We start from the raw sequence: 12,490 nt of genomic DNA, 5'->3' as shown, positions 1-12,490 counted from the left end.
TGCCCACGGAGTTCGCGTAAGAATGTAATTAAGAATGAAAACAGATAAGCCACTGAACCTGGTTCTCTGAGTTTCTTCAGAAGGCCAGGGCCCAGTCTCTCTAGCAGGATTCAAAACAGCAAGTGACAGTGTGTGTTTGGAGGTGGGTGGGTGGGTGGGGTGGGGTAGGCAGGTCCACACACTCGGCTCTGTACCCAAACATTCTCTCTCATGTGTCTTTAGTTATGAGTATTTTTTTAAAGAACAAACCTTCTCATTATTTATAGAAAAGACCTTTATTATTTTGTCCAACTGGTAAAACACAATTTCTGTTTGGGCAGTACATTCTTTATTATATTTATGTAGATAGGTAGACTATATCTATACTAGATAGAAATATGGCATTTGTTCTGTGAAATGCTTTTATCATCACAGAGGCCTCGTCAGGGCCCTACGGAAGTTTAACCATAGCAGCTCTCTCAACTAATATGGTAATGATGTGATGGAAAAAAAGAATGCTATATCATCCTCTGTGGAGAGCTGGGGCAGGGATGGTGCCCTGACTCAGATACTCACACACACGCAGGTGAGCAGCCTATCCTGATCATGGGTACCAGCCCAGGTGTAGATTCTCACTCTTCCTCATTGGTGCCAAGACCTTGACAAGCACATAATTCCTTTGAACTCTAGTTCTTGTGGTTAGAACGTGGATAGCGGCTTGGGCCTTGTGGGGTAGTGAAGATTAAGTGAGTGGCACAGGAAAAGTGGTTAGCACAGTGCTACGGAATAAAGGAGAGGCAGAGCTTAACCCTTGGTTGGTAGTCAGTACAGCGTCGTAAAGCTTCAAGCTACCAAGCAGAACACACAATGGCTAGGAACCATTTCCCCATGTTCTGATTACATCTGCATTTTCCTTGCACACAGCATGCTAAGTGAGCTCCACATTTCACATGTATGAAGGGTTTCTCCTTGCTAACAAATGCAGGACATTCTAGTCAATGCCAATTACAAAAAAAATTTTTTTTACCTGTTTTATCCTGCACCCTTCTACATTTAAGTATTTCTTCACCCTAGTTCGAGGTTAATTAGTTCAAGATCTTAACAGGTTGCAGAAATAATGGCACAAAGACTTGCGATGGATCAAGTGGGTCCTTAAATGGATGAAGAAAGAAGAGGGCTGGAGAGATGGTTCTGTGGCTAAAGTACATTTCAAGCAAGCATCGGGGCTGGAATTTGGAGCCCCAGAATTGCACATAAGTGGCCTATAATTGCAGCCTAAGATGTGCAGAGAGTGGACCCAGAGAACAGACTCATTATCAACAGCCATTACATCAGTGAGCTCTGGGTTTGATTGATGCACCCTATCTCAGAAGACTGGTTGAAAATAATCCTTCTCAACCACAGGCCTCCACGTACCCACACTCCTGTGTCTACACATGCATACCAAAAGATACCCATACATCCACGTGCATAGCACACCACGAATGCATACATAAAAATGGAAGCAAATAAGAAAAAGCAAAAAAGAAAAGAAAAGCAGGAAAAATTGGGTTAGCAGGAAAGCCAGTAGACAGTTCAGGCCTCTTAAGCACAGGTGTGTTTCCAGACACTCTTCTACCTAGACAATTGGATTCCTGAGATGATTAGCAAACAAAGGGTTTCTTTGTCAAGAATGTTTACCCAAATATTTCGAATGACATTACCTTCCAGGAAGATCTTGGCACACGGTCAGCATAGCAGACATTTGAGAACTACTGAGACATAGAATCCTGTTCCTCTTAATACTGTTTATCATGGTACCCAATAATATTTGGAGAACAACCCACTACCCTTATCTCAACTGGGAAAAAGGGACACTCATTCACGAAGATCAAATATTAGATGACAGGGCCCATGATAGAGCTGTTGGAAAGAAGTGTGACCATCCTCAATGAGGGTATGCTGGAGACTGCCATTCCGAGAACATTTGTTCTTTCTCAACAAGTCTGCTGGTTTTGAAGCAAGAGGGCTAAACGCTTCAGAGATGAATGCCATGAAATACAGTTCTGTTCAAGTGGGGACACAGAGATCTTTTTAAAATCTTGAGAATGCATGTAGTACAGAGCCTGCACCTATGAGCACAGCTTTTCTAGGCAGTGAGAATGATGGAGAATTTGGAATCTGTATCCTCAATTCCCTGAAAGGTATCACAGTACAGAGACCCATGAACTAGCCTCTGTGGTCCTTCGTTGGGGCCATGTCAACATGTGGAACATACTTTTCTAAGGCTGCACAAACACTAGGGAAAAAAAAAGCAAAACCAACAACAACAATAATAAAAAACACAGCCAAGCTGAGGATTTTTGAAGATTATAGTCACAAGCCACACTTAAATCAGGCTCTGCCCACTTCCCCCACCCCCAATGCTAACTCCTTAACCGACCTTCCTTATTTTCACATCACTCAATCAAAATAGTTTTCTATTGAACAAATACTGAAACTGTTTCCATGGGCATTACAAAAGACTATGTACAATTTCTGCATTTAAGGCCCACTCATTGTCACTGGAAATACTACCATATTGTGTATGGTATTGTGATTGAAAAATCATTTATGTATTTCATAGTGAAAGTATACAGGAAGTTGTATGAAATATCAATTTGCGTATTGCTAAAGAATGAAGCTACATTTTATCCTTAGCTTGCAGTCCTAGATTGTGGTGTGTATGTAGCATTCACTGGTGTCGTGTGAGAGTCATGGAAACTGTAATGACCCTAAAATTAGACTCATGCTATACAACACAGTATAACCAATGAAATTTAGTAACAGGACACTTTGCGTAGCAGAAATGCCAGGACAGAGCCAGGCTGAGATGTTTGAAGTCTGACGTTACATTTCTTATGCTTCACGAACTGCCCCGTGCTTTGCTCAATGTCACTTGAGATCAGTGTCAGAAAACACACCAGCAAGGCAGCCATCTTAGAGGTAATTGTTACTTTATGAGGCTGAATCTGACAACCCTTCAATTTCAAGAAACGAACTTCCTCAAGAAGTGAACAGAAATACTGGTTTATTCCAACTTGTATTCTCTCTCTCTCTCTCTCTCTCTCTCTCTCTCTCTCTCTCTCTCTCCCTCGGTTGCGTTTTAAATCCTCACGCCACTAAAGGTAGAAAGCTACTTCATTTTCTGACACGCTTAGACATCAACAAGTGTGAAGCATTAATATGCAAAACTAGGACCAAGAAGAAAGCAGTGCGTGGTATTTATTTTACAGTAATGGATCTCAATCTCTCTGTTTAGGCTAACACAAAACCAATAGCCACAGACATTCCATTTCTCTTCCTTTGTTGAGCATATTTGCTCCATTGACAAGGAGCCTGAATTGTGGGGCAGGTACTCTTGTTACACTTGAATGAGTACGAATAGAACAAAACGAGTCAGAGATGTGTTCATTTAGAGGCACAGGTAATGGGAGCATAGAGGTAATGGTTACAGGAATGGATGTGACCTGCATGTAGGGTGACCCATCAGTCACTCTGTCCTTCCCCCATCTTCCCCTTCTGGTGCCTGTTTTCTGTATCTCTTTCTCTTCTGGCTGCATATTGGTTCTCAGACACACAATGTTACTTCTACATGGTTTATTAGACTTTATAATTGAAAAACATAATGACAGGTTTTGGGTATATGTCCCCCAAGACATACCAGGGATTTCAGGCAGGCGTCTTAGTTCCAGTTGCTATAGCTTGAAGTAACATAGACAGGAAAGCTGACAAACAGAAGTGATGCATCTACCAGATTCTGGAAGGTTCTGGAGGTTGGAAGGGTGAGATGTGGAAGGGACAGGTGTTCCTTCGTGGTGAGGGCTCTCTCCTGGGTTGTAGACCAACTTCCCCTTGTGTTCTCACGCAGCAGAAAGTGATGTAGGAAGACTACTTTTAGAACAAGGATTCCACTGTTTGACCCAATGACTTCCCAATGCTCCACCTCCTGAAACCATTACATTTTGGGGGATTCTATGCCAGTCAAGACTTGGATTTGGGGACAGTGGCACAAACATTCAGCTCCTGACAGGGTCTGTGTACTGTCACTAAAGAGAACGTTCTCTTGTAGGAATGGGATTTGGCCATGGAGAAGCTGAAGAGCCAGGCTCTGGGGATTCTGCTGTCAAAGGACTTGACAGAAAAGGAACATCTGCAGCTCTCTAACCAGAAACTCAATCGGCTTCAAGAAGAGTTTGGACGACTCATGGTGGACAGGAAAGCCTGGCTGACAATGGCGCATGACTTCTTTACCAGTGCTAACGAGGTCAGTGTGGGGCCCAGATGACGATCGTAGGGACTCAGTCTAACCAATAAGAGTCCTACTGTGTTAGCTGGCTACGGAACGTCCCAGAAGGCTCGCTTTCTGTGAGAAAACTAACGAACTGAGGGAAGCATTTCAAAACTATGAGATTGTGTTCTGATGGGTAACGAGTTTATTTTTAAAATAACTCCAAAGCCAGGCATCTTTAACTGTGGGTTTGAGGTCCAGCCTGGTCTACTTGTTCCAGCCCAGTTCTACAGTGAGACCTGTCTTATAAATAAAAAACAAAGACATAAGCAATAAAAAGAAAATAATTTGTAAAAAGTTTCATTTTAGAGCTAATATTGGTCTGTTTGGGATAGATATTATTCTCCGCTTTAAAGTGTTTCTCACAGACATGAGGAAATATTACAAAATATATCCAGTTAAAAAGAAGCCTTACCAATGTTGCCAGTATGCCCCTTTGTTGTTTGTTTTAAAGGTAGTTCAGGCTGGCCCCGGAGTCCCCAAGTAGTGAAGGTCTGACCTTTCTGTGTCCACCTTCCGAGTTCCGAGACTGCAGGCATACATTGCCACTCCTAGTTTACTTAGCTCTGGGAATCTGTGCATGCTAAACCCGCACTCTACCGCCTGAGGTACATCCCTGATTCACTCTCGTTCTTTTAGAACATTTTTCTTTAGTTTATTAAGTAGAGATACCTGCGTATTGTGTCTTTTGCATATGAAGCCAGCCCTAAGGTCAGAACCTGCCTCACCTCAGACATCCTGCCTTGGTCTTAAATTTTTAAATAAGGCAGAGGGAGCCTCGACACAGACCATCAATGGGTCTTTCTGAGTATCTCCTGGCTAAATGCCCTCACTGTTGGAGTGAGCCCTCCTGGGGGTGGTCAGTTAGACGTTCTTAGGTCAGAGGGTGGAGTCTTGTGAATAGGATTTCCACCTTCTGCCACTACATGAGAGCACGTGAGGTTAGTCTGCAGCCCAGGAGATGGCCCTCATCACAACGGAACCCCTTTCTTCCTGATTTCAGCCTTCCAGCCTCCAGAGTCATGCGCAATGTGTTGCTGCTGTTTATGCGCACGGGTGGTGTTCAGTGTGTGTGGCTGGGGGTGTTATTTGGAAGGTTTTTGACCTTTGACACTGTCACATAGACTTCCAGATGCTGCACTGGAATTGCTTAACCAGCTACACATCAGCAATTTAAAGTTAGACAAGATAAAAAGCAGAGGATGAGAGGAAGCTCCCGGAAGCTTACATTCTCCGTGCATGCCCTGAAATCCGACACTGGCACTCTGAGGATAGTGAACCGTATCTGGGTTCTAAGACAGTGAGAATGGAATTACAGCAGACCTATTAGAGAAGGACGTCTTGGCTAATTGAACTTTGGGAGGAATCTCTCTGTTTTCACAAAGGAAACAGATACAGCACAGAGCTGGAGTTACTGAACTAAGTACATGCTAATTACTCCTTAGTTTTCTCTTCAGCAGCCCAACTTTCAGGTAAGAGGTTGTAAAATCTCCATCACACTTTTAATCTACAGAATGAGCTGGCTGTTTTAATCTACAGAATGAGTCAACTGTTACCTCAGCTAAGAGAGAGCAGAATGGAATGTGTTTCTATAAAACAATGCTTCTAATGGAGGCCGCGTAGCTCACAGCTCACATAGATGTCTCTCCTTTGCTCCCTCTCTTGTTCCCTCGTTGTTTTGCTTCCTCTGCAGTCATTATTTGATGCCTTGCCATGGTTATCTATCATCTGACTTTATTCTCAGGCCCCGAGGGAACTTGTAAAAGTTAGAGTTGGTGGAGGAGAGGAGGAAGGCAAGAAGGAGACAGGGGAGGGAAAAGTCAAGAGTGGATATGTAGGACCTGATAACCCCTGCGTTCAGGAGGTTCCACTCATGAAAACACAGAGATGGAGATCGATGCAATAAGCAAGAGGTTTAATAATCCAGTACACTGGGGTGACCCTGTACTGGGGACAGAGGCGACCCTAAAGAACAAAGGCCCACACTCTTTTTTTTTCCCTCTGGAGCTGAGGACCAAACCCAGGGCTCTCTACCCAAGCCCTCTACCACTGAGCTAAATCCCCAATCCAGGCCCACACTCTTATACTGTTTCAGGGTATGGGCTTTAGGTTACAGCATGAGTTGGTTATTTCTCATTGGTGGGGTCTATTACTTTTTGAATTCATTGCAGCCTATTGTCCTTTGAATTCATTGGAGGCCCTTGGTGGGGAAATACCTTTGGCATGCAGAGGGGGTGGTGAAGGACCCCTGCTAAGGGCTCATTTCCTAGAACAGGGTGTTTTCCTAAATTCCACCAGGCCTTTGCCTAAGGCAGCCTTTGTCCTTACGTTTGAATCTTACAGATAACTTTCTCAATCTCATACAATAATGCAAGCCTGGTCTGGAGAACAGAACTCTCATATCCTTAACCCGGAAGAATAGATCCCTAGACTCCCCGTGTCATCTCATGGTTTGATGCCACAGCACAGTAACTATTCAGCTTAAAAGTCGGCTGACATTGACCAGTGCTCTAGTTTGTGGCCAGATGGTTCTCAGAAAGGCTTAAGGTTCTTTCTTGTTTAAGGTAATAATATTCGAATTAAAACTAGAAACTCAGTGTGAAAGATGATGGATATGGGAACTGGGGTGTGGCCAATGCCAGCGTCTGTAGAGTGAATGGTTAATTATGTATCCACGTACATGGCTTCTATGCTATTAAGGTAAAAGAAATGAAATTATGTAAAGTATAAGTCTCTGTAAGCTAAGAACTAAACACTAAACTCCTCTTATGACTTTTAAGTAACATTTTTCCTCCTGATTCATAGATTAGACTCTCCAAATTTTATATATATACAAAATTACTTTACCTGATCTTGGCAGGAAACTCATCAATAAATCTCTAGAGGGCTGGCTTTATAAAAAATTATTTTAACATCAAAAGTCTTTAAAATAATTTTCTCGGCTAGAATTTCTGTGCATACTAGTAAGTGGGGTAGTGCTTAATTTATTTCATCAATTGTTTAGCTCAGAAGTGCTATGTTTTTCCCTTTGAAAATTGCCTGTGCTGTGTCCGGAGGACGCCGGATTTCCTTGCTGTGTGCACTTGTGTTTGTAGGTGAATTCATGCTCCCAAGCGCTGAGGACTCGGTTTACCTGACTTTTAGGCTCTGGTGCTGTCCTTCCATGGGTGCTGGCAGCAGATGCATAGGTTAGGGGTCAGCGTTGAGGATGGACGACAGCATCAAAACAGTAGCTAGGCAACAGCATGCAAATGTGCTCTCTATGTCCTAGTTCCAATATGGGTGGTGCCCCACAGAGGAAGGTGTGAGGAGAGGAACTCTCCACTCAGGGTATCTGCTGTTTTATAGCAAACAGTAACCAAGTCTGCTCTTTGCCTCCGGGGGTGACATAACCTCTGATTGGGAAGACTGCTAGCTGCAGAGCCTACTGAGAAAGGTGGCCCGCTAAAGAGGTCAGGGCCTTCATTCTTGGCATACAAGAGAGAGGGGTGAGAGAGCACGCATGCAAGTGTGTCTGTTGGTGCTATGGAGGACAAAGAAGTTTCTGCCTGAGGGCTCTTACCGCAAAGAAATATGAATTAGTATCTCAGTAAACAAACGCATTGGCTGAAATTATTCATGTTGTGTCAAATGCCAGTAAGCAGAACATGCTGGTGCTGTGGACAACTGTGCCACTGGGATGTGTGAATGTCAGCTTACTAAAAAGTGGGACAGTTGGGTTTAAAATGTACTTGTTGAGAGGCTGACCAGGTGGCTCAATGGGTAAGAGCGCTTGCTGTACAAATGTAAAAAGTTCAGATCTCAGGATCTTCATGAAAAGTCATGCATAGTCCTGTGCATGCCCAGAACTTAAGCATGGTGGAGGGCAGAGATGGCAGGAAAATGGGAGCTTGGTGGTTGACTGCTTAGCTGTGGGTACCTTGAAAGACCTTTTCTTGGGGGAATGAGGCAGAGTGACAGAGTGGAAAGCCTGAAATCCTCTGACTTCTACATATCCATCTTCACACATGTGCCTGAACACCACCATTACCACCCCCTACTGCTCACTCCCCATCCCTCCCCTACACCACCATCGCCACCCACACACCACTCTAGTCCCTACCCCTACATGTTACTGTGACTGCCACCACCACCACATCAAACAGTATTTTTCAACATTGTGTGAGTAGAAAGGGAAGAAGGCACAGTTTCTCTACAGAGTAGACAGTACGTTCTCATATCATGTATACTTACATTTCTACCATGTTTATTGTTCCACTCGTCCCTCAACTTCTTTTCACTTCATTCATTCCTCTCTACCAATTCTAAATTGAGTACACAATTCGTTTACTGAAGTCACTAAATAAGCAGTATGGCCAGTCCACAGCAATAACAGCTCCATCTTTAGGCATTCCTGTATTTATTGAATATTTATTGAGCAACTTCTCTGTGACAGGCACTGTTCCTAATCCTCAGGATACATTACTTAGAGCCAAATGTGCAGAAATCTATTGGTCAGTAGCCTACAAATTTTGAGATCCAGTAAGCTGTAACAATCCCCTAACTGTCCACACTGAGAACAAGTCCCCAAATATCTTGACTTCGATAATCCCACTGGTACGTTGTTGTAATTTGCCTTAGGAGCTTGGGACAATTACTCAGAATTTGTGAGTCTGTTTCTCAAGCAGAGAAAATGGGGGCAGTGTATTGTTCTGGAGAGATGGCTGTTTGAATCGGACTTAGCAGTAGGTGGCAATGTTGAGACATGGGCCTTAGGAATGCTGCTCTGTTTGTCCTCTACAACACACACAAAGATTGAACCGGGCTACTTAAGGAATTGATATACCTCCTTTTCAGAGTTTCTTCCTGCATTTGGTGAGCTCATTTGTCGAATCATTGGGCAACAAATTAGCTAGTATTGCTGATGGTTTACATTGAGCATGAGCTGGCTGGAGAGGAGCCCCTCTCTCTGAATTGTACCCTCATAGCTTGAAATACAAGCATCACATCTGTTACGGAACATTCCTTGATCCTTCCAAATTTTTATCCTTCTCAATTGTGGATTATCATGTGTGCTATATTCCCAGCATTTTCGTGGACTTCTCTTAATACCTGTAGACCATCCAAGTTACAACTGTTTGGGGTTTGTGATGAGTGTCTAGTGTCTTTGAAGATCGGAACAGCGTGAGCCTTTTATTTATGCAACAGTCATGGCTGAACCCAAATCTCTCAAGCGTGGCCCTTGGGTTATCAAGATTCTTGCCCATACTTCCTGTTCCCAGGCACATGATTTCTCTGGGAGAAGCAAGCAGAAGAAACAAGCAAAGTCCGTTTCCTGAACGTGGTCTGATCTTTGGATGCTCCGTATGAGCGCAAAGGGGAAGTCAATCTGGAGCACTCGAAGAAACCCCTGAGTACTCACAGGAAACGAAGTGACATGGCTTCGTTGCGTCCCTGTCACTATTGCAAATGTGGTGTCTTTTAGAAGATGTGGTTGCTTTTCAAAACAATTATGCACCAGTAATGCCTAGAGCTACGTTTCTGTTTGACATGAAAACAAAATAATTAAGCATGACATTTGCTGTACTTTTCCCATTTACATATTCCTCATTTACCATTTAAAATACATGCATCTTAAGCACCATGGTGGAAAACAATTACAATGGCCTAATTATTGAACAGATTGAAAGAGGAAACATGACCAGATAGAGAACCTGAAAAGTATTATTGAGAAAGAATTTCTTAAAATGATGTAAATAAAAATCTAATTGTTAGAGATTTTTTTTAAAAGTTACTTTTAGTCGTTTTATTCTTGAGCACCATGACTCATCTTTTTGATAGATTGAGGTAAGTATGTGTGCGTGTCTGTGCACATGAGTGCAGGCTCTAGAAAGGGAGGTGAGCTGCCTTGGAGCTGGAGTTATGAGCGCTTGTGAGCTGCCTAACATGTCTGTTTGGGAACCAAACTCCAGTCCTCTGGAAAGGCAACACTGGCCCTTAAGCACCAATCCATCTGCATGGTCTCATCCTTCTGGACCCTCGTGGGTTATTTACAATACAGAGTGGTGAGCAGTAGGAAAGCTATGGTGGATTAAGCCCAAGGCAGTGGAGAGCACCGACCAGAGCCCTGTTAGGGGAAAATGTGTCAAGGAAGGTAACCACTGAGTGGAGCTGGGAAGGATGACTCACAAGGAAGGGGGGAAGGCTGGAAGATGCAACATCAGCTATGCTTGGGAGATGTAGGCTAAGCCATTGCCTGAGGTGTGGAGGGATACACCTCAGATCAGATGTGAAGAGTGACAGAAACACTAGAGAGAGCCAGGGTGCAGTGAGGAATGTGGACACCATGATCAGGAGTGTGTGTGTGTGTGTGTGTGTGTGTGTGTGTGTGTGTTATATGTAGTTGTTGCTATTATATATCATTTACTATATAATATATAAGAAAAATATTTAAGGACTTGAAAAGTTATCTTAAGTCAAATCTCACCCAAATAACTGATGATGATATCATCATTTAACCTACCTCCCTTCTGTCCCTCTGAGAGAACGGTTGACTCTGGGTTAGGACCTTTGACTTTAAAGCTCAGGCCAGGTTGTTTAAACCTCAGCAAATAGACAATGAAGGTGGGCAAACTGTTAGTACAGAAGTAGTAAATAAATATATGATCGAAAGGTGTGGAAACTCTTCAACGTCATTCATCACAAGATCCCTAAACCCAGTTCAGGCTTAATCATCTGATTGTCAAGATAGTCAATTTTGGGGTGCTATAAATCAATAGTAGGGTGTTTCCCTGGTGTCTCTGAGGTCCTGGATTCTACCTCCAGTTCTGCAAATACAAACAGAGATATTTCATTTTATTCCTACTCAGCAGTAAACATTTTTTTCCAGTAATTTTCCAGTAATTCATAGTAAGTAAATCTGTCAGTGGCCCTTTAAGTCATGAATGTATTCACTGGAAGTCCTCCCATGTGTCCTTCCACACTACTACATATCTCTTTTGGCAGTGAACATGTTCAGGCTTGTGGTAATCATTTCTTGGTAGATTTATTTTTCCTTGCCCAATTAAAATTCTTTGCAGCTAAGAAGCACGTCTATCTTACTTTGTATTTACCCAAACAGTCTAGTGCCTTCTATTTAATTATTTGAGCCATTGACAGCACGAAATACAAACTATAAAGGAGTGGCTGGTCTGCTGGAGACTAGGCCGCTCTGAGCGTGACAGCTCTGAACGTCATCAGAGCTGCTGTGGCGACTTGTACGACACCTTCAGGACAAAACCTACTGGTTATTGACATATTCTCATAGTAGAGGAGGCATTGGCCCCTCACCTGGGGTTCTCGCCATTGCTTCCGGTACATAGATATATAATTTGCTCCTAAATGTACATAGTCTCGTCATCTCAGGGGGAGCTGGTGATTATAGTGTGTGCAGCAGGTAAAGGGACCAGCGTCGACCTCTTAAGCTATGGGAAGGTTGTCATCTGTGCTGCAGTGAGACTCTGCATTGATGCGGCTGCTTCGCAGTCATGCATGCTATGGGAAGGTTGTCATCTGTGCTGCAGTGAGACTCTGCATTGATGCGGCTGCTTTGCAGTCGTGCATGCTATGGGAAGGTTGTCATCTGTGCTGCAGTGTGACTCTGCATTGATGCGGCTGCTTCGCAGTCATGCATGCTCCTATGAGTAACTCCATGTTCGATAAGTAAGCCCAACAGACTCATTGGTTTCCCGGGTTGGACCTTGAGAGAATTCTACTTACAATATAAGTAAACATTTTTTTCCAGTAATTAATAGTAAGTAGACATTTGTTCCCATCTCCCCAAGAAAAGTTTATACAACCAAGAACAATATACTATGTCCTTCGTAACATTATATTGACACACTGAGATAAGATCAATTTAAAAGGAAAAATCTTACTAAGATAACGAAAGAACACAGATTGCCAGTGCAAGTTCTGCGTCACACCCGAGCAGCTAAGTAGAGTTAAATAAGAGAAAATACCACATGTGTCACCCTTCCACCGACTCCAGGCAGTACTGATTGTTTATTTATTATTCCTGTCATGTTCCTCACCGCTCAGGAGAGAGGTTGACTTCATCATCTCCTCATGCCACCTAGTGTTCAGAATTCTTACGTTGTCTGACAGAACAAACAGCTGGTTATATGGCATGTAGATTTAGCCTTTGAACGTGAGTTTTCTCTTCAAAAAACAGTCGAACAACCC

At 43.1% G+C, this 12,490-nt stretch overlaps 1 protein-coding gene across 3 annotated transcripts in view; it reads left to right on the top strand.

Moving 5' to 3' along the window:
- Ccdc141 (coiled-coil domain containing 141) overlaps window positions 1-12,490 on the top strand; it is a 160,154-nt gene that overhangs the window by 76,856 nt on the left and 70,808 nt on the right. For all 3 annotated transcript variants that reach the window (XM_003749494.6, XM_063285277.1, XM_063285279.1), the window contains one exon: window positions 4,070-4,264. In XM_003749494.6, the coding sequence (XP_003749542.2) occupies window positions 4,070-4,264 (195 nt within the window). The remainder of the gene's footprint in view (window positions 1-4,069; window positions 4,265-12,490) is intronic.

This window comes from Rattus norvegicus, chromosome 3 (genome assembly GCF_036323735.1).
Source record: "Rattus norvegicus strain BN/NHsdMcwi chromosome 3, GRCr8, whole genome shotgun sequence".
Taxonomy (NCBI): Eukaryota; Metazoa; Chordata; class Mammalia; order Rodentia; family Muridae; genus Rattus; species Rattus norvegicus.
This window is presented reverse-complemented; position numbering and strand designations above follow the sequence as displayed.